This window comes from Corvus kubaryi, unplaced genomic scaffold (assembly GCF_017639235.1).
Source record: "Corvus kubaryi isolate FWS band 111438036 unplaced genomic scaffold, C.kubaryi_AGA036_p1.0 split3-37304, whole genome shotgun sequence".
NCBI lineage: Eukaryota > Metazoa > Chordata > Aves > Passeriformes > Corvidae > Corvus > Corvus kubaryi.
In genome coordinates, this window is record NW_024582087.1 from 125,472 (window position 1) to 150,192 (window position 24,721).

A 24,721-nucleotide genomic window follows, 5' to 3' on the forward strand; every position below is an offset into this window, starting at 1 on the left:
TGAAGCACCCTCCCGAGCCAGCCCGCTGCCCTCCAATGCAACAGGCCCAATTTCCAGGCTGGCACAGCCCTTGTGACGTACGAGCATGGGTAGACCTGGTGCTCCCACACATGCTGTGTTGCCTGTGGCTCCTGAAACCTGCTGGAAGCACCAAGCCCCGAGGGTGCCACCAAGCTTTGGGAAAGCAGACAGCACGCTGTTCCCTCCTTGCTCGTTCAAGTTGATGCCGATTAAATTCCCACTCCCCAAATATTTCCTGAGATTTATTTTCAGCTGTTGCTTGAGGGGATAGACAAAGGGGTGACCTGCACAGTAATACCCTCCCCAGCCTCAGGCTGTAACAGCAGCACAAAAGGACACCCCTGCAGTCAGAGCAGGCATCAAAGACGGGTGGAGAGCTCACAAAGCCAATTCCACTCCTGCCACTCATCCACAGTGACAACACAAGGCTCACACAGCAACACCACAGCTCCAGCTCCATCCTACTGGACCAGAGGCCTGTGGAGCCTCCTCTAAATCTGCCTTCTTATCCAGGAGACAAAAGAGAACTGCCTGTTCTCTCCTCCCCCACACACTCCACAGGTGCTCTGAGCCCAGCCCATGCTGTTGGGAAGAGGCAGGATGGCTCCGAACAGATGTTGGATACACTGCTGTTTCCAGCCACGTTTTTTTGTTCCACAAGTACCTCCTGCAATTATCGCTGGGGCATTTCAAATGCCACCTGCAGTGTGTGCAAGCAGCTTAAAGAAAACAAAAAGGTATTTTATGGAGTGCTCAAGCATGGTCAGGCTAATCAAGCTGGTCTGACACACGGGGATTGTTAACACCATACCAAGGTCACTTGCAAAACCTGCCAGAACAAGGTGAGCCCCAAGCAGAGCAGAGCCATCCATCCACACTGAAAGCAGTGGCCCAGGCTACTTCAGATCCAGCACTTGCACATCCAGCACTGCCTCTCAAACCACACCTGGGTAACACCTCCAGTTTCTGTGATAACAGTGCAGACCTGTCAGACTGAGCTTCCCAGGAGCCTCCCTCCTGATCTGTGCTAACCTCTGCTAACCCTGTCCAACGAGTAGGAGGTGTCTGTGCAAGAATTGCCTGAAACGCCAACAGGCCATCACTGCATGGAAGTCATCCCAACTCTCAATGTTGCATCTTTAAGATCCCCAGAACTCCCACAGAGAACAGAGACTAAATGAGCTTTAAGAAACTCTCACCAAATCTTCTGCTTAGAAAAGTTACAGAGATAAAAACATTGAATTCTCTAAATTGCAGGATTCAGTTCAAATTACAGTTGAGCTGATTTATCCATGGGACAAGACTCGTATGTCAATAGCCCAGCCACAGATCTTAGAGGAGGTGCCTGAGTATAACCACGGAAGTCTGAATTATCCCTGCCAGCTCCTGGTCTCTGCTGTAAGTGGAAACCACATGGCCTGGCAGTGACAACCACGACAGACATTGTTTGGTGTGATGTGGATTTTTTGGGTTTGTTTGTTGGTTTCGTTCTTTTTTTCCAAGAGCAGCTGAAAGAAGGAATCGTCACTAACCACAGTCTCACAAAGCAAAACCTCATCCATCATTCTCCAATCCCAGCTGAATCCCAGCCCCCAGTGAGGCATCAACATTCAGACACTGTCTTAGATTTGACAGAGAACAGGCAGGCAGGGATTCCTTCCTGCAGGTAGCTGTTGGGAACAGATTGGACAGCTCATGGCAGAAGACTCCAGCAATTACTATGTTCCCAGAATACGCATGTCCTCACTAAACACTGGCAGATCTGAGTCCAAACGGGACTGTTTTCAGGAAAGATGGTCAGACATTCATGACGCAACTAAAAATCTTCCCTTATGAAGGGAAGAGTGTCTTGGAGCAGTGGCTCCAGAACATCTCAGGGTACAAAAACCAGCTTATGGGGTCACTCACCTATTAATGAGTTGCTATTTCTGTTGACGGGTTTGGGAGGAGGGACGGGAGGCTGTTTGGCAGGAGCTGTGCTGGTTGTACTGGTGGGAACAGTAGTGTTGGCACTGGCAGGAGCAGGGAGCAGAGTCCTGGGAGCTGGGGAAGGGGCAGCTACAGAATTGACTGTCTTTGCTGCTGTGGGGGCTGTGCTGAAGGGGGCAGTTCTTGCAGTGCTGCTGGCAGGCGTTGCATCCTTTGCCTGTGCTTCGTTCGCCTCCTGGGAAGTGGAGGGAGGTCTTTTTGGAGGAAGCAGAGGTTGTCTGGGAACATGTGGCTCCTGAGGTGGTTCCAGTTCGGGCCCAGGGTGGCTGCTGGAGGAGCCTGCAAAGGGAGGCAGCTCAGTTTAAGGCACCGGAGGGCCTAGTGAAGATGGGAAGGATCAGATGAGAATTCAAAACTGATTCCAGGAGAACGTGAAGCCCTGATTTTGCGCACATCTGGTTTCTTACCTTGCCTCTTCTTTGGTTCCTCCACTGGAACAGGCTTCCTAAGGCTGGATGGCTTTGTGGCCTCTTCCTCCTGGCTGGGCAGGTCACAGACCCCAGGGCCCCCAATGGGGATGGTGTGGCCGTTCTTCAGTGCAGGTGGGTTCAGCTTCTCTGGCTCTTCACCGTCTGCAAGGGGACGGGAGGAGAGAAGCAAAGAGAAAACACTCAGAAGGCAGGAGAGAGGAGAGGTGGCTGAGCTGACTGAACCACCATGGAGCCACACCAGCTTCTCTCTGGCTTCTGAAACAGCTGGTCTTCAGTCACCTTCTGCACACGACAGCACAGCAACCCAAACAGCTGGAGCTCAGAGCCCTTGATGTCATTATCAATGAGTAAATCACACAGCACTGTATGCCATCAAGGGCTTTTCTTCTCCCTGTCCTACCCTTCCTCCTGTATTTCACATTAGTGTGCCCAGTGCTGTGCTGCAGCACAGGGAAGTTGTAACTGAAGTCATAAACCTCCAGCAGCTTTTGTATCCACCCTCCATCACGGAGCAGTCACCAACTCCCTGTTGCAATGCAGATTCCAACATGAGCCAAGTCATCTACTGCACATGCAATAATAGACTTTCATAAAGTCTTCAGATTAGTGGAAGCACCTCTGTTTTCCTTGTTTCTACCCTGAATTTGGCACAAAAACCACTGCTCAACCCAAAACATCAGTAAGGCAGATTTCCTCACTTTACCTTTGTTTTAATCAGATGTAATGACAGCTCTAGAATTTGATGTAGCTCACTTTGACTATTTCTGCTTTACAAATTCTAGCATGGAGTTTCCCAGTGTTAGAAGCAAGATCTCTTTTTGGAAAAAACCCATCCAATCCAACCCATGCTTTTGAGGGTCCTTAAACTCCTAATCCCCATGAGGAAATACTGCACCATTCTCTGTAATTGCCCTGACAGGACAAATTTTTGATAGTATTACTCTCAAAAAAAGACTTGGCATATACCTATAAAGGGAAATTGCCCATTTTGACTGATTCTCAACTCAAGAAAACTCAAATAAATACATCACCCATTTGATTAAAAATCCTTTTCGGTTCAGTCTGCTGTCTCTGAAGGAATTGAAGTGTGTGGCACCCCAGGCCCTCTAGGTGCTAGACCCCAGCACACTCTGCTGCTCTGATTTTTGATAATTTATTCCATTGCCCTCCTCACCTTTCCTCTCCTAAGTATTAACCCCCCCTTCCCTAACTTGCTGTTATTCAGAAGCTTCCCAGGATTTCTTTTCCACAAGAAACAGCCTTGGCTCCTGTGAGCAGCTGGTAGACGGTGCTGCCTCACTCACTCACTGCCCTTCCCTGAAATGCAGGAGGCACCAACAGCAACAAGAGGGAGTTTCCTCCCCAGCCAGGGCTGAAACTCAAGGGACAAGCCAGAAATTTTTATGGCAGCAACTGCCTCTGGTTATCCAGAGTTTTCAGCAAGGGAGACAGGAACAGTATGATCCAGCTTTCATTACCACTCAACCTTGCCTGCACTTCTCTGGCAGGGAGCTGCAGCTCCTGATGGCCTCTCACACCACCTCACTATTCTCAACTTCAGCTCCAGTGACCTTCTTCAAGGTCAAGAGAATCCAATGCCACCTTCTTTCCTTACTCTGAGCCCAGTACCCACATCCTGGAGCCCACAGCCTGCTGACCCTGCCCCCCCCAAGAACAGCAAAGCCTCCTCTCCCCGCTTCTCCTCCACTTAGACCTCTTTCACCTCTACTCCTCTCTTCCTCATCTCAAAGGGTTTCCAGCATCTTTCCCCCTAAGAACTCACCTAAGAAAATTAACTGACCTTGTACAAGCAGGTTTTAAAACTGCAAACAAATACAATAACCCACCCTTGCATCTTATGACTGCCCAAGTATCTTAAACTCCCAGAGGGATTTAGATAATGCACCTCTAATCTACCCCTCCTGCCAACACTGACTGCTCACTCATGCCAGGGGTTTGCACTTTGTCCAGATTATACCCATCTTCCGTTTCTAAAACCAGAGCAGGTGTCTCAAAGAAGAAAATTCCACTTCTTAGCCAGGCTTCTGTTACACCTGTACAGCATGGAAGATCTCTGCCTCCTCTGCCCTTTCTAGTTGGAAGTTTGGTACCCAAAGTCTTTGATCTCTCTTCCAGTTTCACCCCTGTGACCTCCCACCCTTCTGTACCTGGTGAGCTCTGCAGTGAGGCACTGACACCCTCAGGCAGGTGTCGATGGCATCACTCCAGCACAGCTGTGTTAAGACTTTCGCTCAGTTTTGCCTTCAGTGGTTTGGTCTGAAGGCCACTTCACCTCCAGTTTTCCACTTAGAATCAAACTTGTGCTAGGCCACGACTGTCTCTGCAGTGTGTGTCCTGAGGTGCAGCTACACGTTGCTCTAAGCCAAGGGCCACACTCCCGCCCATGGGAGATGGGGGGGCTGCTATCTCCCCACACCTTCCTGCCCCCTCCCTTGGACCACATCACACAAATCCCAGCCAGGTGACTGGATGGTGATCTGACAACTTATTTTGGCAGCATGATCCCAACTTGGAGACATCAAAGATGAAAGAAAAGGGGATAAGACTTCTTAGACAGCACCACAAACTTTAATAAGCCTAGTGGTGACTATGACACCATACCAGGAAGCATCTCTTGGAAGAAATGCCCCTACCCAAGCAGCTCAGAATTCATCCATTTCTGATTCTTCTCCCAAACTGAGCCCCAGGGGCAGCACCTCTCCAATTTGGAACAGCAGGAGATGATGAGTGACAGTGTGACAGCAGAGGCTGGCAGGACAGCACAAGGGATCTGGAGCAGAACACAGAGAGGGACAGGATGGGAAGTGACCACAGCAGAGCCTCCCTCCCTGCAGGAAGGTGTCCCAGATAGGCACTGCACTTCCTCCCTGAGCAGGCTGCCTTCCTCCCAGGTGGGAAAACAGACAAGAGAGAGCACTGAAAAGGGTAAGCCAGACAGGAACCATTTTAGCAGAAAGCCCTTAAATTTGTCTCCCAAGAGTGAGGTTTGGCCAGAGGAGGCCAGAGGAAGGATCAGCTACACAGACACAGGAGAAGTTCGTTTGCAGACTCACCCTGCTCAGGCTCTTCCAACAGAACCCCTCTTTTCACCAGCTCCTCTCTTGGCTTTCGCATAGAAATCTTTCGTTCTAAAACTGACATTAAATTGAAAAAAATCACTCAGAAAAAGGGAAGCTTGAAGTTCAAGAAGATTTTTTTTTTCTTTTAAAGAGATTCTCTTGAGGAAATAAAAGGGCTTCAAATTTCACTGGTTTTACATGGATTAAGAGAGAGGAGGAACTGCATGTTCAGACCTGCATTTCACACTGCACTGCTGATCATGGAGCAAATCCTCCCTCCTCACAGCTGCTTGGGGAGCTTCCTTGAAAGAAAGGAATTAATCTGTCTGAAACTACAGCTCCATGGAAAGATATTTCTGGAGAGATTGCAGGTGCCAACCCATCACCAAAGTCTCATTTTGGTTCTTAACACAGCAGGACTCAGGCTTGTGACAGCAAGCCCTTCTCAGATGGATGGAGGAAGGGATACCCACACAGCCCCTGTTACTTTACCTTCTGAAGTCTCCTTAAATTTGTCACTGCTTTTCTTTTTCCTCCACTTCCAGGGTTTGAAAATCTTGCCAAAGCTTGAGAACTTGCTTTTCCTCTTTGTTGGAGGTGTGGTGTCACCTGATTCCAAAACATCTACCCCCATGCTGGCATCACCTGGAGCGTGATCCACCTCTTCAGCTGCAAAGAAGGAAAAGAATAAAGAATTACTTCTGTGCTCCAAGTAACAGCTCTCATCTCCCACCAAGCCACCCCACACTGGGAAATGGTGGCACATGTTCATGCAAAGAAGGGAACAAGATTCTGTCTGTGGCTCCACTGAGCCCTCACATCAGCTTGGGGAGACACAAGTGGGGTTCCCAATATAAACAGGGCAAAGGGAAACTGATAAGGGCCTTCCTGATGAGACAAAGGTTACAGAATCCCAGAATCGTTAAGGCTGGAAAAGACCTCCAAGATGATTGAATCCAATCTGTGACCAATCCCCACCTTGTCACCAGCCCAGAGCACTGAGTGCCACGTCCAGTCGTTCCTTGGACGCCTCCAGGGATGGAGGACTCCACCACTGCCCTGGACAGCCTGTGCCAGGGACTGACAACTCTTTCCATGAAGAAATTCCTCCTGATGTCCAACCTGAACCTTCCCTGGCACAACTTGACGCTGTTTCCTCCTGTTCTGTTCCTTGTGCTCTAGGGGCAGAGCCTGACCCACACCTGGCTGCACCTGCCTGTCAGGGAGTTGGGGAGAGTGAGAAGGTCCCCCTGAGCCGCCTCCTCGCCAGGCGGAGTCCCCCCTGCTCCCTCAGACACATATTAATTTAATTTTGCAGTGTCACAGCTTCACCCATGAACACAAAACACTTCCCTAAGTTTTCTCATCTTCATTTAGAAGCAACTGGTGCTGGACACAAGTCATTACATGAAACAAACACCTTCCAGCCCACTGAGCTGATGTTCACAACTGTCTGCACCCCGAAATCACCAGACCCATTCCAGCAGCTGGAAGTGCCAGATTTTCCCCTCTCTGATTTTCCATCTATAAATAAGGGCAGCAAAGCTGGCCAAGAGCAACAGCTCCACAGGAAAGCGACACAATACAGGCCTGTGCTCCACCTACTGCACCGGAGTCTCTGGAGAACAACACAAGAAGGACACGGAGGCGGGAAGGGACATGCACAAAAACCAAACCAAAGCAAAAAGCCCCACCCCCAAGTCAAAGAAACCACTTTTGAAGCAGAACCAGAGCACAAAACATGAATCCAGGGTCTGTTGATCCTGCCTTGCCTGATGTTGCTGTTTTGGGGTATTTGATGGAACACAGAGGAGCACTTACAACGAGCATAATCTAGCACTGCCTGCAAAAAAATAAATCGGTGTGCATGAGCTAAGTGAAGCCAGCTGGTGCCCACTCCATTGCAGAATTTCCAGAGCCAGAATCCCTCAGCTTCAGGACTAGAGACAGAAGCACTGCAGAGCTCCATGGAAAAATCCTATGGAGAAGAGAGACATCCCTCAGCCCCCATCACGTCCAGCAGGCTGGAGTGTCCTGATACAAACGGCACTCAAGTGTCTTCTTTTGGAGCCCCCTAATCAGACATTGTGGAGCTTGGGAGCACAACAGACCTTTCAGTCAATCTCAGACAAGCCTGTGTGATGTGCCTGCAGAACAGGCAAGGCCCCATAGGTAACAGGAAAGCTCAGCCAAGAATCCCATCTCCTGAGACAAAGAGATTGGGAAAAGAATTTTAGGGGAAAGCTGCTTCACACATAGGACAAAGAGCAAATAATGTATCTTCTGTATCCTACAAACCTCCACTGAGGATACAGGCCCTGATGTGAAAAAGTAGATTCCTGTCAGCATAGGGAAGAGCATGTTCAGGACACAGACGAAAAAACACAAAAAAATGCATTGTTTGGTGCAGCTTCACCTGCAACCCTGTAGTGCTTCCCAGCATGAGATTTCAGATCCCAGGAAGCATGAAGCACAGGTAGCCACAGCCATGGGCTCCTGAGCAGCCTCAGGCCATGGGGCTGGGGACAGACTACCACTGTGTCACTGCAGGACAGACAGACCCCAGGTTTTCAGTCTGAGCACAAATGGAATGGAAGATCACTGAAACATAGGGAAGAAAAGAACAACAGAGGAAACCAGAGAGCGTTTGAGCCACTGTTTGGTTGTTGGATGTACTTTTGTTTAAATCAGCCCCATAACAGTAAGTCCCTCACTGTCTACCAGTCAAAACCTGATGTCAGCCAACATTTATTTGAAAAAGCAAGATCAATTCAGCATTTGAGATGCTTTTAAATAAAAAAAACAACAACCCTGACTTCATAACAGGAGATAAATTGGGTGGAAAATAACATACACCATGTCAGCACTGATCTGTGATTTTCTGCAGGGATGGAGGGAGGGATGGATGGAAGTGGGGCAGAGAGGGGGAGATGTGGAAGGCATTTCAAGCTCCCAGAAACCCAAGAGGAATTGTCTGCATGTTTAGAGGCACTTTCTTCAGAGACCAGAGCATTAGCCCTGGAGTTGTATATGCAATTTTAACAAGCAGTATTCACTGTGCTCAACAGAGCATTCCCAAACCTCACCAGGCAGGCACAAGCACTTGCCAAGTGCAGGCTGTAGACTGAATTTGAATCCCAAGTGTCATCAAAGGCATTTCCCTCACCTTTCCAAGGAGAACAGTGCTGAACATAGCAGTACCAAGCTTGCCTTATATCTACCCTTTCCCCGAGCTGCTCTGAGGAATGTCACTTACGTGCTGCCTACCACCCAAGATGTCAGAGTGCTGCACTAAGCAAAGTAAGTTATTAAGAGAAAACCATCAGGTCCAGGGATTAATGAAGAGCCCTTAGCACGCTGAGATGTCTCCATTTCCAGTTAGAGGGAGAACAACAAGCATTCCCCTGCCACAGTCCCCTCCGAGCAGCCAGGGAGGAGCAGAGGACATGAACGGATGAGCCGCAACTACAGGAGACACAGGATACCTCCAAAGGAGGAGCAGCTAACAGCAGAGAGGGTGGGGAGAGCCCACATGTGACTTTACTCCTGGCAGAACCTCCTCCAGCAGCTCCTGCAGCCCAGGTCCAGCTGTCAAAGCAAATACCATCCCAGGGTGGAGTCTCACTGCCAGAACAGCAACCATGCAGGTGAACATAGGAGGTTTCACAAGACCTTCACATCAAGAGCAAATCACTCAGTCCTGCTTCTTCGCCTCACTGCTCCCTCGGCCGTGTTACAACTGCTCGTAGGATCCTGCCAAGAGTCAGGTGTTGTCCAACACAGAAACACTTGGTTTTGTTGGTTTACAATCAGTGTGATCAGTTCCGTGCCCAAAAACAGCCAGGCAAGAGGGGGAGACAGGCACACTAGAACACAAATCTGTCCAAATCCTTTCCACCACCTTTTTGCTCTGTGTAGAATAAAACTTGACATGTTACTATACATTCTGAGACCATTCCAGCCCACTGGTCACACTGATGCCAGGGAAGCAATTCCTTCCCTGATCCCCACTGGGATTCGTTCTGTCCTGTTGTGCAGATGACAGGAGAGCCTGTCCTACCTTTCCACAGCACTCTTCCTTTTCCCATCCCTAATTATCACAGGGACATAGACATTTAAAGCAGTCTGCTGTGAAGCAATTATGAAACTGAGGACTAATGAGCAGGTGGATCAGCAGCTGGAGGTGAGATTTACAGATCTGCATTCAAATAACCTTATTGTTCAGTGATTGTTCAAGTTAGATAGTGCTCACACTCCCTCCAAAATGAACCTTCCCTTCCATTCACAGCCCATTTCTAGCTCAAATCTCCACAAAATGCTACAGAGGACATTTCTTCCTTAGGAAGGCAGAGAATTCACCTTGCTGAGGCTGTGCCTCCTCCTGCTCTGCTCTACAAGGTACAGGAGGGTCCTTAAGCTGCTTTGCAATGCAAGGGGGAAACCCTTCCTTATCCGAGTCATGCACTGGGAAACCGGGAAAGAACCACAGCACAGTGCCCAGGGAACGAAATGGGGCAAAGAAAAGAGGAACCAAACTTTGAGGGAAGGGAGGGAAGCATCAGGAATCTGATGCCTTCACCCGACCTGTCCCTTTCTCAGCAGCAGCAAGAGACCAGCCTCACCCTCACCATGGTGCCAGGCTGGAAAACCCATTTTAAATACATGGAAAAGGTTAAATGAGGTTACACAGCCCTGGGTGAAGCCAGCAGAGTCCTCATGAGAAGGTAAAGAGATTCCCAGCTGGCAGGTCCCTAAAGTGACCCCATGCCAAAGCAGGGCCTTGTTTAACCCTTCTGGAAGTGTAGTCCACGCTTTGGAAAAGTGACCCTGGAGGTGGGAGAGCCCCACAGAACCCACCCTGACAGCTGGATGCTGTGGCTTAATGTTCCAACAGAGCCCCAGCTGAGGAAAAACCAGGAATAAAATATCTGCTGCCACTTCAGCACGTTGCCTGATGCTCCCGGGGGAGATGGCCTGGAACACTTGGAGCTCAGAATCCAGCTGGTCCAGGGACAGCGTGATGCCCCAGCTGCTTCCCAGCCAGAGCCTCCTGCCATTTCATATCCGCTCTCCCAAACACTTAAGCTGTTCTGATCTCATTTTATCCAAACAAGCAGGTGAATTTGAGCTGTTTAAAACAGCAGATTTGTGTTAACCCAAAATGTTTAGACTGAAATAATCTAGGGAAACGTCACAAAATTGGCACAGCCTGAACACACAAGAAGGCAAGAAAGCTCCAGCAGTGCCAAGCAGCTTGGGATGCAATTCTCTATCGGTTTGCCTGGCCAGCTGGTCCTTCCAACCCTCCCCTGCAGACATGTTTTTGCTCATGCCTTGCAGTTAAATGTCATGCAGAAAAAAGCTCTTTTCCCACTGCGTCTTGTGGAGTTGCACGACCCCAGTCTTTTTTTTTTTCCAAAACAGAGAACCCACAATTGGTCTCTCACACCCTCAGCAAGTGGCTGTGGTGATGTGTCACCTTTTCCCAAAGGTCCTGTCAGGCTTGAGGCTGCCATTCCCATTAAACAGGGTGAAGCTTTCACTTCCACCACTGCTCTCAGTGGGTCAAACTGGCACAACCAGGATCCATGGGGTCAATTAAAAACCCCACACGTAGTCACACCATGGCCACGCACACACGACACCCCAGCAGGCAGCTCCCAGCTGGCCCTTAGGAGCCCCACCTATAAATGTCACAGTTTAATGGTCACACCATGGGCCAGAGAGAGAAAGCCACCATGTGAGCAAGGAGAGTTAATCCCCATCTTCAGGGATCAAGCCCCAAAACACCCTTTTGTAGAGCCAAGCACTGCCAGCCTGGAAACAGGCACAGCAGGGACGTCAGGGACCAACAGGAATAACTAAAAAGCATTTCTTCCGTTAAGGATCATTTCTCATGTGGAAGATACCTGCAATGGTTACATGGAATAGTGGCACCTCTGATGCACAGCATTAAAGAATCAAACCCAACCTGGATCTAGTGCAGGGCATTCCAGAATTAATCCCGGTGAGTTTTTAAACTGTTTTAACTCAGGCCACACATCCTCAAAAGTCACCCTGGCTATGGAGAAATGTTGTTTTTAAGCTAAAAATCACTTCAGATCCAAGTCTGAGACCACAACAAAGCAAGGCTGAAGGCTGTGAAGAAATCAAAGGATTGCATCTCAGATAATGACAGTTCATATCATCTTGAATATACCTAGGAGAAACACTACTGATTTTCAATGTCCATGAGGAAAATGGCACAATCCTTTAAGGATGTAGGGTCAGTGAGCCCCAGGACAGGACAGCAGAACGGAGCTGCTTTTCTCCCCCAACCACTTCTGCAGACATCCAAAGGCTGGTGGTGCAGTCTAACTCTTAAGAGAAGCCAGGTATCACCCTCCTCGCACTACAGTGGGCTCTTTGCCCCAGTCCTTTTCTGAGATGGTAAATTCTGGTACACCTTCATGAAGAGACCTCTTCATGAGGAAACATCCCTATTTTGATGTGTAAACAGACTTGCACAGTGTGTAAACTGTGAGCTTGGGCCAGATTCCTTCCACAAACCAGAGTTCACCCGATCCATCTCTTCTTGTAGGAGTTACTACGGGATTTCCACAAATCCCAGGAGTTTCTGTTCATAAGGAGCTTGCTGGGCATTTCTGTCTTTGGGCAAATGAAGTACTTCAGTGCCACAGCAGCAACTCTGCTTAATCACCCTTATTTCCCTAGGGAACGCACCTCCCTGAAGTTCTGCCATCGAACAAGCCCACAAGGTGCATCGGGAAGTTCTGCTGGGAATGTGGCTGCTCATTACACACCTCAGGTACCTGGAATACATCAGTACCTGTGGCTCCAGCAGGACCATGGCAGCCCTGAGCTAGCACCGAGGAACTGCCACAAACCTGCTCGTTGCCACCACAGTGCGGATGCACAGGCTGGAGAGCAACGCAACTCCCTCCTTTCCCACCCTGCTGTGTCCAGCAGGGCAGTCAAGAATCCCAGAAACTTCCAAATGGTAACAACTCAAAAAGCAAACACTCTTTTGAGGGAAATGCTGTTAAAAGTATCCAAAAAGCACTTTAGGTAAATGTTTCTAAGCTTCCCTAAAACAGCTTTAAAAACTTGGTGTGCGTTTTCCTGAATCATCCAGGGAAGACGTGAATCCTGATCTTAAAGGAATAAAAAGTTGTGGTCACAAAAGCCTCAAATAGTCCCAGCCCTTGGCTTCCCTCTGTTTTTTATGTTTCTAATCACCATAATCTTCACAGGACTCTCCTTAACAGCATCCTGCCACAGTTAACGCAAGAACCATCTCTTCAAGTTCCAGATTTAATCAGTAGGAACTGTGAGAGCGGTGCCATGAAAAAAGACTTCAGAGAGCAAATGAGCAGTTGAGGAAGCACCAGGTCTGCTGGCCCCAGTCTCCAGAAAGCACATCATTACACCAAGCCCACTTCCCTGGAAATTACCAGTGTTCTTGGTGTTTGATAAAAGAGCCCAAGATTGACCAGGCCACCTTCTAACAGTGAATAAATCCAAGCAGAAGAACTTTTAATCTCCACTGTATGAAGACAACTGAAGTTTTACTTCTCCCTTCCACTCTCTCCATCACTTTACTTTTAGCAACTCTTGAACAAGACTAGCTGGAGTGAACTGGTGGTGAGGAAGAGAATCTCTCGTTTCATCTGAGCCCTTGGAAATGCTTGATAGGCTCAAAGATATAAAAGTGAAAAATAATGAAAATAATAGACTGTATCTTGAGGGTACTCTGTGTGCCAATGTCAATTTCTTCTCTAAAAATCAGGTAATTCCATTTTACAGATGAGGGTGAGCAACTGAGCCCAGCCAGCTGACAGCAAGTGGGAATGAGAGAAAGGCAACAGCGGGATGTGGGAAGTCTCCTCCTAGCCAGTGCCTCCCCAGTTCCAGTGCTGGGAACAGCACCCATGACAGACCTGGAATAACACTGACACACACAGAGTGCTCGGGAAGTGGGGCTGCACCTAGAGCTTAACACAGTTGTGCTGTCTCCAGCCTGTTACTGAGATACCTCACAGTGGAGAGGGAAAACAAACAGGGAGATGATTGCCAAGCCCCTCTTCCCCCAAAACTGCTATAGCTGCCCCAAAAGCTGGGTGACATCACACACAAGGAGGCAATTCTTGGTGGCTTTGGTCCAGGCTCACTCTCAGGGCTGACTCCTGCCCCATGCAGGTGAACTTTCCCACTATCCAAGTGCTTTGCTAAGGTAGTATCCCTGAATCCATGCCAGTCAGAGGCTGTCCCTTAAAACAGCAGCTTGGAGCCTGTCTGAAGATCAGAGAACACATTGCACAGCGATTGCATGGAAAATAAGTAAGAGAAAGGAAGGAAATGGAGTTATTTCTCTGGTTTCTCTCCCCAGCTGGGCACAGGTTACACAAGTCCCACATTCCACTCCTCCCAACTCCTCCGTTTCACCTGCAATGCTGCCCTGCCACAGCCCCGAAGTTCCCTCGTTCGTCTCCCCTGCCCTCCATTACTCACCAAAAGCACCCGGATTTACCGGCCTCGAGAAGTGCGGCTGCCCCATGAGATTCTGTTCAGAGCAGCTCTCCGGGAAGAGGCGGGAGGGGGAGAGAGGAAAAGTCTACGCTGAGAACACTTCAATCCTTTAAAACAATAAAGCCACACTTCGGATGAGGAAAGAGCCTGGCGAGTGAGGCAGCTCCCAACTCTCATGCCACGGCTCCGGTGTCTGATGGTCCAGCACAGGTCCTGCTCTCCCTGTCCCCCATGGCTGGGCACTTGATTCTCATAAATAGGTGTCCGTGCCAGCTCCCTTCACGCAGGAATGCCTGTCATTCCAGAGCCGAGCTGGCTAGGGCCGAAGCTCAGGAAGGGGAGGAGACAGCCAGCCACGATCCAGCCACTTAGCTGCACAATCCAAATTATCAACACCCCTCGCTCCTTCCTCACATCCAGTTTAGCAAGAAGAGAGAAAAGCTGGGAGCGAGGACAAGGAGAGCAGTGTTATTCTCAGGGATGGGCTTGGAGAATCCATGCACGGCAACACACCACGGGATTTCACCTCCCAAAATGGGATTAAGGAATTTACAGCCTACCTGTGCCAGCTAAACAAACCAAGGCAGTCAGGGATGAGACAGCCGTTCTCTAAGTGCTGTGGGAGCTGCACTACCCCTTCAAAGAGAGCCTGAGCTGATATGCATCTAGCCAAATATATAATAAAAATACAATTTCATAGCAATTCCCCTCTCTGCTAAAGTTACCAGGAAGCATGTCTTCTCGCTTAACTTAAATTTAACAAGGAAAGTAAAAGTTTAGTTTCTATTCATGTGTCACAGCTTGATGGTTAAGGTAACAAACATCCCCCTCAATCATCTGCCTCACAATAAAAGACCTCCAAAGTTTAAATATGTCCACTTGGATTCCTTAATTTATCATTAAAATTTGGGTTAGGACTTCTGTGAACCTGCAGCTTGTTTTCTCTGTACACCCTACAAGAGAGGAGCAGGAAAATCTTTAAGCATCCAGAAGCTTAATCTTAGTTCAGGGAAAAAGGAAAATCAATTTTCAAAAATATACAGGAATTTCCTGCAGCATAAAAGGGATTAAAATCAGGAACCTGACCCCACATGACACATCTAGGTTGGTTTTTCCCCAGTGTAGGAGAAGTTTTAAACAACAGGATTTGCTGCAGCACTTGGTGTCCCTGTCCTTGTCGGGCCAACAACAGGAGGACTTCAATACGACTGAGTACTACCCAGGCAGCAACCCCAATAGGAAAATCTTCTATTCTGGGAAACAACCAGATCCAAGATTGTCGATTTGGGCTGGTGCAGATGGGAACAATCAATGCTGCACATTGCCCACAGCAAATGCCATGGGATTGCAGTTCCCAGCCCCATGGATGGGGGATGCAGCACTACAAAAACATATCCCAAAAACAGGGCAAGGGGTAGTTCTGAAGTTCTGTAACACCTCACCTGAGCCACAAACACACCACGAGGACCTTGGTGCTCTTGGTTCCCCCACTAACCTACTAAATGTACCACTGGGCAACTTGCAAATCCACTCCTCGTTCAAAGCAGAGCCGTAAAAACATAGGAGGAAGGAGAACACTTGTGCACCTTCTCCACCTGCACCGTGCTTGCCCTCAGTTCCTGGTGCCAGGCAGGTGACCCTCATCCCACAGACAGCCAGAGCAGGTGGAGGAGCTGGAGATCAGCAGAGCTGTGGAGGAGGACAGCAAATACCACTGTCCTCCCTCACGCAGGGCACATGGACATTCCTGGAAGTGTTGCTCCTCCCCAACTCCCACCATGGACATCTCCATGCTCAGGCTCTCACTGTAGGCAATGAACATCCCAATTGCCAGGAATGCTCCTCCTCACTGAAGACTTTTGCTTTGAAGCAAGGAAAAAGCCGTTTTTAAAGCCATTTATATTCACTGCCATCTGGTAGAGACCCATAAAGGTCAGAGATAAAGGCAGGAAGATTTCCCCATGTCTGTAAATCAACTGCCCAGCTTGGAAGGAGGTCTGGAAAAAACATCCCTGCATTTGGGAATGCTACAGAATGCTGCCTCTAGACCTGCCTGGCTTCTAAGGAATTAAAGTCACTGCCTTTTCTAAGGCATTTGCTGTGAATTCAGAGTGCACAAAAGCTCTGTTGCAGAACAGATGACATGTAGTAAATTGTTAAAGCACAGCAGCACAATCATATCCTGACCCTTTATTTCTACATTAGTAAAACATGAAACATTAGCCTAAATTTCAATAAAAGATATTTAAATAAATGGATTTAAATTCACAGCGGCTGCAGCCCGAGAGACGCATGACAGTTACTCAGGCACTGGTCCTGCACAAGGAACCCATGAGGCTGTGAAATAAAGTCCTTTACATTTCTGTATCCTTCATCAGGCCTCAAACACCAGCACAGAGACACTAACAAGATTTGGCAATGGTTGTACCAGAAGTGTTAATATTTCCTCCTGAAAGGCAGGGCTGTGGTGCCCAAGGAGCAAAGAGATACAAATCTGTGCTTCAAATTGCAACTAGCTGTGGACTTAGGCATCATTCAGGAGTACCAGCCACAACTCTCTCTTTTGGGGGAGAAAGCAAAACCCCACCAGAAAACAGCTGACAACGTGCACAAAAGAGCAGAAACCCAGAAGTAACACCAGCATCATTGTTTTCAAGGGTACTCCTGGCCAGGAAAACCTCTCAGTCCGTTCTTCAGCTCCACCTCTAGAAGGAAAGGTGCAAATTCTGTCCCAGGAAACAGAACTCCAAAGAATGTCTCTGCCTCAACTGCAGCCTGAGGTCAGAGCATGAGAACAGCTCCTAAGAAACCCTCTGCTTTCAGAGGGCTTTGTTTCACCACTGGGGAAAAATACAGGACAAAGGAACCCGCCCTTGTCCCACAGGACATCCAGGACAAAGGAAAACCCACATTTCAAGAAAGGAAGAGTAATAAATGTCCAAAATTCCCATAATAATGAGAAAGGCCATCTGACTTTGCCGTACAGCAACCAGAAGAAACCAGAGCAACTGTTTTACTCCTCAGGGACAGGTGAAGACCTTTCTAAGATTAAAAACTTGGAATAGCAAAGAGCTTTCTAAAGGAGAGCAAAATGGGAAACAGCTGATTGTCCCTTCAGCATTTTCTTTTAAAATATAGTAACCAAGAAACCCCAGTTTCATGAAAATTTTACACGATTTCAGGAGAGGCAGATGGCTGAAATAAAAAAAGATAGGCAGCAAACACTCAAACATGGGGTACATGGCCTTCCTCTGAAGTTTCATTTCCTCTCCATCCAGCCCAGCATCCCATTAAACCCCTGGCATTTCCATGTTAATAATCTGTTTATATACATTGTAAAAGGAACTCTTCTGGATTGTTTCACTTTAAAATCTAATGAAAGCCACAATGAGCCCAATATTAGCTCCTCTAATAAAGCCAGTGTTGTTCACATTTCAGTTCACACCGACATGAAATGCTACATTCACCCGTGGTGACTCAGACATTTGTGTTCCATGATTCAGCCACAGGAACATTAAAAAGGACTCCAGCATTATCCCATCCCTGCCGACGACGGAGCTATTTAAAACCAGTGATACTGGGCGTTTTCCTTCAGAGTTCATCACCAAAAAGTCAGCAGGAGCTACAGGGCCTTTAAGGCTCTTTCACTGCAGGAGATGCACCCACTAAAATCCTCACGTGGGGACCACCTCACCAGGAGGGCTGGCAGGGAGGAGAAAAAGTGGCAGCACCACAACTCTGGAGGTGTTTCATTCCAATCATGGAATGGTGGTTTAAAGTCCACCCCCTGCCATGGGCAGGGACACCTTTCACTATCCCAGGTTGCTCCAAGCCCTGTCCAACCTGGCCAGGAACACACTTCCAGGGAGAGGCAGCCACAGCTTCTCTGGGAAATGCATTCCATTCCCTCACCACTCTCACAGGGAAGAGCTTCTCCCCAATATCCGATCTAACCCTACTCTCTGTCAGTTTGAAGCCATTCCCCCTTGTCCTGTCACCCCAGGCCCTTGTAAATAGTCTCTCTCCACCTTTCCTGCAGGCTCCCTTCAGGTACTGAAAGGCCACAACTAGGTCACCCTGAAGCGTCTCTCCTCCAGGCTGAACAACCCCAGCTCCCTCAGCCTTTCCTCACAGGAGAGGTACTCCAGCCCTCTAATCAACTTGGTTTCACCACAGTTTTTGTTTTCAGTTTTGGAAGAAAAAGAAAATGAAAAAAATCTTGTATGTATGCATAACAGCTCTGGCTGCCTACAGAGATGCCCCTTTTCTGAGCTGTGCTCCAACACTGAGCATGTGGAGCCATTAGCGAGGGCAGCAGAGCAGGGGGAACAGGCAGCAGAGGCCAGGGAGTCACTCTGAACAAACGAACACAATGTGACGCTTTTCCTCTCTCCTCACATGGAACGAAAAGCCGGTGTGGAAGTGGAAAATTGGTTATTTATAAGGCAGCTGGCATCACATTGTTTGGGCCCTGCAGACTTTGATGGTTCAGATGAGACAAACGTGAGCTAACTGCTCCTGCACCACATGATTTCCTTCATGCTTCCTGTGACATTTCCAAGAGGGAAACTCCTATTTCCCAGAGCATTCCAGTCCCCGTGTCCCCGCCAGTTAGTCAGCACGGTGCTCCACCTCAGACAGCAAAGGGCAGCAGGTCCAGCACATCAGGGACTCTTGGCACCACCACCAATGTGCTGGTGTCAGGGAAGGTGAGCGTGCCATGTCCCACAGCAGTCCAGATGTTGACCACGATGGAGCACAGCTGGAGGAAGAGATTGCTCTGCCAAGGAGCCGACTGACAGCACTTCCAGCCCCACCTTTGGGAAGGTGAGGCCATGCTCCTGGAAAGGCCTGCAGTCACAGCAGGTAGCAGGAACAAGGAATTGCTCCATTGTCACAGGGAATGGGCTTAAAAAATTGTAAATTAAACTGGGCTTTGGGCCCATAGGAGCTTAGGGCAAAAATATCCCCCAGCCTTGTTTTCCAGTGGAAATACAACTTCCATTGGAAGCAGGTTTTAGCCAGTACTGGAAAAGTCTCACCATCAATGCCTCCCCACCACTCCCTGCAATTACAACACAGGCCAAGTATTTTCTTGTTTACTAGTGAGGGAATGCTGAGGAATGTAATCTTGACAAAATTAAAGATTCAGTCACATCTTGGCTAACTTGACTAACCCTAACTTGATCACTATGGTGATTCATGGCTTTGCCATCTCCAGGCAAGGGAAACTCCAAAGCTGTTGAACAACTTTTTGGAGCACCTTGAAGCAGCATTAAAAGAAAGTCTGGTCAGAAGCCAAAGGAAGCATACATATAGGATACATTCCAACAAAGCATCAGGCATTAGCAAAGCATCAGCGTATTCCCAACAGGGAAGCATTCAGAGGCAGGATACCCATCTGCCACTTCCAGCTATATTATTAGGAACACGTTAAGCAAAAACACGGAGAAGAAAATTACATTAATTATTGCATTGTTTAGAGAAGAATCAGGAATGACATTTACCTTAACTCTTGTTTAACCCTCTCCTGCAGCAAAAACGCAAGATACTCAGAGAAAAATGTATAAACTGACATCATCTGAGGCTCCCCACTTCCAAACATGAGGATGAAGAAAATCAAAATATATTCCCCTCCTTCCAAAGCACTGCCCAGCACAAGCTTTTAGGGCTGGCCCAGCACAGCACACAGTGCTCTTCCCAAGCAAGAGGCTGCTGCACAGTCACATCCACCACAAACAGCCTTACAGGACAAACCTAACTCATAAGACTTTACAGCTTTGTGCAGACAATATCCAAAATAAACAAGTCCTCCAGCAGAGTAAGTACATCGATGTCACTTACAAAACCAATGGGACAAAGTTTGTTAAGCACAACACTGGAAACTGCAAGCTAACAGCAAGAATATCAGTAAATGTGAAACCTCTAAATTCAGATTAAATTGCAGTTAACCTTAAGGGGTAGAACTATATTTGACTCTAAGCCAGTCTTCAGTGTATAGGTCAAGGTCCACACACTCGTGATCCCAAATTTCTCTTCCTACCTCTAATCCTTCAAGATGCCAAACTTCAGCTGCAAGCCTCTCTGCCCACACAGTAACTGAAAAGAAAGGCAGCAAGATTTCTCTGTAAAAGTTGTTTCCTCTTCCAAACGTTTCACAAAAATCTTAGTAAACGCATTTGCTCTTCATACCCAAAGCTGACCACCTTTGTTCTGCCAACCCAATGGGCTTGCAGCAGCCGCACCACACCAATAATCCAAATTATCCTTCAACACCTCCAGCTCTCCAGTCTGATGTTACGTTTTTTCCAAATTACTGCACAAGCCAGGCAATGCCAGGGCATCCTACCACCCCTCACTCGCCTGGCTCTGGTCAGGGAGACTTACAAAAGCGCCTTGGTTTAGTTTTTGGGGAACACCCAATTTCCCCACCGCACCTGCTCTGCTTTAATTATTGACTAGGCGAGGAGCTCCTGATTAAAATGCAAGGCAAGCCTGGCACACAACCTCAGCTTCTGATCATCTCCCACAGATACAGTTGGAAGAGAAACCCAAATTCCCTGCCATAGTTCAGGAATCAAAACAAAGGGTGGATCAGTTTCAGTTGGGGCACTTAAATTCAGCAAGGAAAATACTTTTTGTGCCCTTGCAACTGAAAACTCTCATAAAATTTGAAATTTTAAACCACAGCTTTAGGTCCACACACAGAGAGAAGGTTTAAAAGCTTCCTTTCAATTGTACTGTGTTTTTACAAGCCATTTCTGCCAGAGTAAATCTAACAGGTAATTACAGGTCTGACCTCCTTCTGTTGCACAAATATGCCTTTGGAAACAATGTGGATAAATATTTGCCCAATACAAGAAGACAACTCCAAGAGGAACCATTCCAGTTTATCAACTCTGTGATTCATGTTGATACAAGCTTTATTCTCTATTTAAGGAACAAGATAACGCTTAGGAAGTGCATCTGGCCAAATTATGTTTCATAGATCTACCATGGGCCACCCTAAACAGTGGCATGGCCAGACCTCAGGTCACACCCAGACAAGAGCCATCAGCAAGACAGGGAGTGAACCTCAACGTCAACTCCAAATATTGACTCTTGCTCAACCACCAAGGTATCTCTGAGCAGCAGCAAGGCTGAAGATGGAAACATGATGAGTAAGGCATTGCTAATGTGAATAAAGCAGTGCTGGGGTTGTGCTGTGTAACATCCCCTTCTTCCCCTTTGGAACTGGGGAGAGAATTATGGAGGCCCAGAGCAGCTGAAAGCAAAACGAGAGCACTCCACCAGCCTCCTTAGGCTCATCCTGAAATCCCAATCCCAGATGCTCCTGTTTTCTGCCAGTACCAAGAGAACTTGGGAAAACACGATGGTGGCAGCCACAGGCACAAAGAGCTGCCCAGGAACAAGGCACAAAAATCAGACAGGATGATTGTGTCCCAAACCATACCGACCTTGGGTCCCCAAACCGAACACTGTTTACGCATCACACTGACTCACATGAGTGCAGGGACAATGCCATGGGAATTGTTTACAGTGTCAAGGTCGTTTCATATAATTAAAGGAAATGTCAAGAGATGAGATAACACCAACAGTTCTGATGGTACAGCTAATCCTAACCTTGTAGGAAGCTGTTTCTCCCCGAGTTGCTCCCCCTCTTGCAGACACAACCCTTCAGAGATTCCCAGATTCCTCATTTCACCTCATTCCCTTCATCCTGTGTCTGTAGAGGACCTGCAGCAGCCTTATTTAGGAGCAAACAGCACCACACCAAAACAGCAGCTGAAAACCATTTGCAAGACTCTCAAATAATGCTCCCCCCTCTCCTCCCAGTGGCAGGGCTGGACATGGGGCTGCCGTCAGAGCACTGCCACAGGCACTGCTGCCAGCAGGAAATGGGGTTCAATTCACAGAATCACAGAAGAGTTGGGGTTAGAAGGGACCTCTGGCTGGACCCAGTCCAACCCCCTGCCAAGGCAGGGTCACCCAAAGCAGGTAACAGAGGAATGCATACAGGTGGGTTTGGAATGTTTCCAGAGAGGGAGACTCCTGGCCCTCCCTGGGCAGCTGTTCCAGGGCTCTGCCACTCTCATGGAAAGAAGTTCTTCTTCATGTTGGGGTGGAACTTGTGTTTTAGTTTATGGCCATTGCTCCTTGTTCTCTCCCTGGGCACCACTGAACAGAGTCTGGCACCATCCTCTGGTTCCCCTTGGAGATATTTCATAGACTCAGAATGTTAAGGGGTTGGAATGGACCTCAGAGATCATCTAGTCCCAATCCCCCTGCCCTGGGCAGGGACACCTCCCACTATCCCAGGTTGCTCATTGATGAGATGCCCTCTCAGCCTTCTCTTCTCCAGTCTAACCAGGCCCAGCTCCTGCAGTCTCTGCTCATCAGAGGGATGCTCCAGACCACTTATATCTCTGCGGCCTCCGCTGGACCCTCTCCAGTAGCTTCTTGTCTTTCTCACACTGTGAGAACCAGAACCAAACACAATGAATTAAAGCAGGGCACCAAGAGCTGTGAGCACAGCCCAGCACAGCCACCACAGACCATCAAGGATGGGCTGTGAAACAGCAGCTCAAACCCACCCGTTGAACAGCCTCAAGCTCAGCAAGAATGAGCTCCTCAAATATTTACTCACCCTCCCAGACAAATTCTGCAGCATAAGAATTATAGCACAGGACTGTTTCAAGTATGTCAGCTAACAAGCTTCCAGCCAGCCTAATGGCAGCTGCAGTCCCACCTTCACTCAGATGCAGATAACTCCCACACCAGCAGGATAGACAGAGGAGGATTCACCCCTTTCCTGCCCAGGGCAGTCTTTGGGAGCCTCACACCTGAGTTAAACACTTTGAGATACAGGCTGCAATCAAAGAATGATGTGATGGCAGAGATTAAGCAGCCAAAGAGCTCCACTCTACGTCCCATGGCTCCGTGAGACACTTCCCAGTGCTCAAAGAGGGAACACTGTTGATTAGGGAGAAAGATCTTAAAGGTAAGTATCAGTAAAAACTTCCCACCGTGGCATCCACCAAAATCTCCCTCCTCGTAATCCAGAACACACCAGCCTGAGCAGCACCAAAACTCAGGTTCAAGGGTTTTCAGATTGCAGGAAGAATGAGCAAGATCTACAAGAAGTTCAAAGAGAAGTCACTGGGAAAACCAGTGGAAAACATCTGGATTAACTAATTTATCAAGGGTCTGTGCCTCCTCTATCAGCCTGTGTTCCAGGAATGAAAAGTGGCTCCAGTAAGTGTACTCTTCAAGAGCAGTTATAGCAAGGATACCTTAGAGCAAGCGTATGGTGTGCAAAAATTATGGTGTATAAACACAAATATTAAAACTGTTTTCCTGTGCACTTTAGGTTTGAAATCAGGAATTTTTTCTTGTGCTGAATTCCCATCTCAAAAAGCTTGTGGAAAGTGCTGACTCCTTCGCTGTAAGAATTACCCCCTGAGGTCCCTGGAATTACAGGCTAGTGTGATGCCATCTAAATCCATCACCTTATCAACAGCAGGGCTGGCTGGCCTCTGGGCACTTAAACTGGTCCAAAATCCCAGGTGGCCCCTTGGCTACACCAGCCCCCACATCCTCTGGCTGCCTTCTTTGAGACAGCCCAAACACTTTGTCATTAGCAACCCCTGAAGCTCATTTCTGCAGTAAATGAGCTCCTTGGATCTTCCAGAACAATTCTCACCCTCCTCAAGGGAACAGAAAAGAATAAAATAAAACCTTTAATAACAGAAATTTCCTGTATTTATGGAAATTTCTGGTTTGGCACAAAAACATCTGCTCATTCAGTGGGTGTTATAAAAATCACTTCCATACTCTGGTGATGCTGAAACCAAGAGGCCTGATTTAGTGGTAATTGAGCAGAGAAAAACATTTTCCATGACTTTGAAACCCTGCAACAAATTCTAGTTCTCACTGGGATACAGAACTTCACCTCTCCACTGTACGTGGTCGTCTTGAATCCCTGTGCTTTGTGCTGCTGCAACCACTGCTGGAGCTTGACCTGGCAGTGACAACGCCACTGTTCCAGCTCATCCAAACCCTGCAGGGAAGTCAGGCCAGTACAACCTGGAGGTCTGTGCCCAACAGGAAAATAACCTCACCTGTAATGACCACAGCCAGTGACTGAACATGCACTATGGCTCTTCTCTCCTTCTTACAGGATCATTTTGGTTCCAGAGCTTTCCTGACACTGGACCTTGCAATTTATCCAACTCCTTAAAACCAAGCTCGAGATAATCCCTTTTAAGCACCCCACCAGCTACTTGCATTTAGAACAATCACCACAGGCTATCACAGATGCAAAATGAGACTTTCAAGCCAGAACTAATTATTCTCTGCAAATATGATGGCCCAGAACAGCCGCCATCACAGAAACTCACTCAATGGCAGATCGTTGATGCCAGGAATGTGTGACACAGAGAAGTCTCCTCATAAACTTGTCCTTGTTCTTCAGCTCTTTTCCTAAACATCTATTTACAGATGGGCTTAAGGGATTCTTGCTGTGGAGAAGTGAATGGCTTCAGAAGGCCACAGGGTGTTCATTATCAAACTCATTTAAAAAAATAACCCATCAGTGCTGCAACAAACTGTCCCAGACACCACCTCCCAACATTAACTCTAGGAAGCTTGATCAATACTTTATCCTGAAAA

At 47.9% G+C, this 24,721-nt stretch overlaps 1 protein-coding gene across 6 annotated transcripts in view; it reads right to left on the reverse strand.

Moving 5' to 3' along the window:
* The window catches only part of PHACTR4 (phosphatase and actin regulator 4), a 67,471-nt gene that overhangs the window by 10,599 nt on the left and 32,151 nt on the right, over nt 1-24,721 (reverse strand). For 5 of the 6 annotated variants that reach the window (XM_042015797.1, XM_042015801.1, XM_042015800.1 and 2 more), the window contains exons 3-6: nt 6,014-6,190; nt 5,516-5,596; nt 2,418-2,582; nt 1,930-2,289 (exon numbers count right to left, since the gene is read on the reverse strand). In XM_042015797.1, the coding sequence (XP_041871731.1) occupies nt 1,930-2,289; nt 2,418-2,582; nt 5,516-5,596; nt 6,014-6,190 (783 nt within the window). Of the gene's footprint in view, nt 1-1,929; nt 2,290-2,417; nt 2,583-5,515; nt 5,597-6,013; nt 6,191-14,032; nt 14,358-24,721 lie in introns of those variants that run through there. The other variant, XM_042015798.1, reaches the window with a different exon arrangement.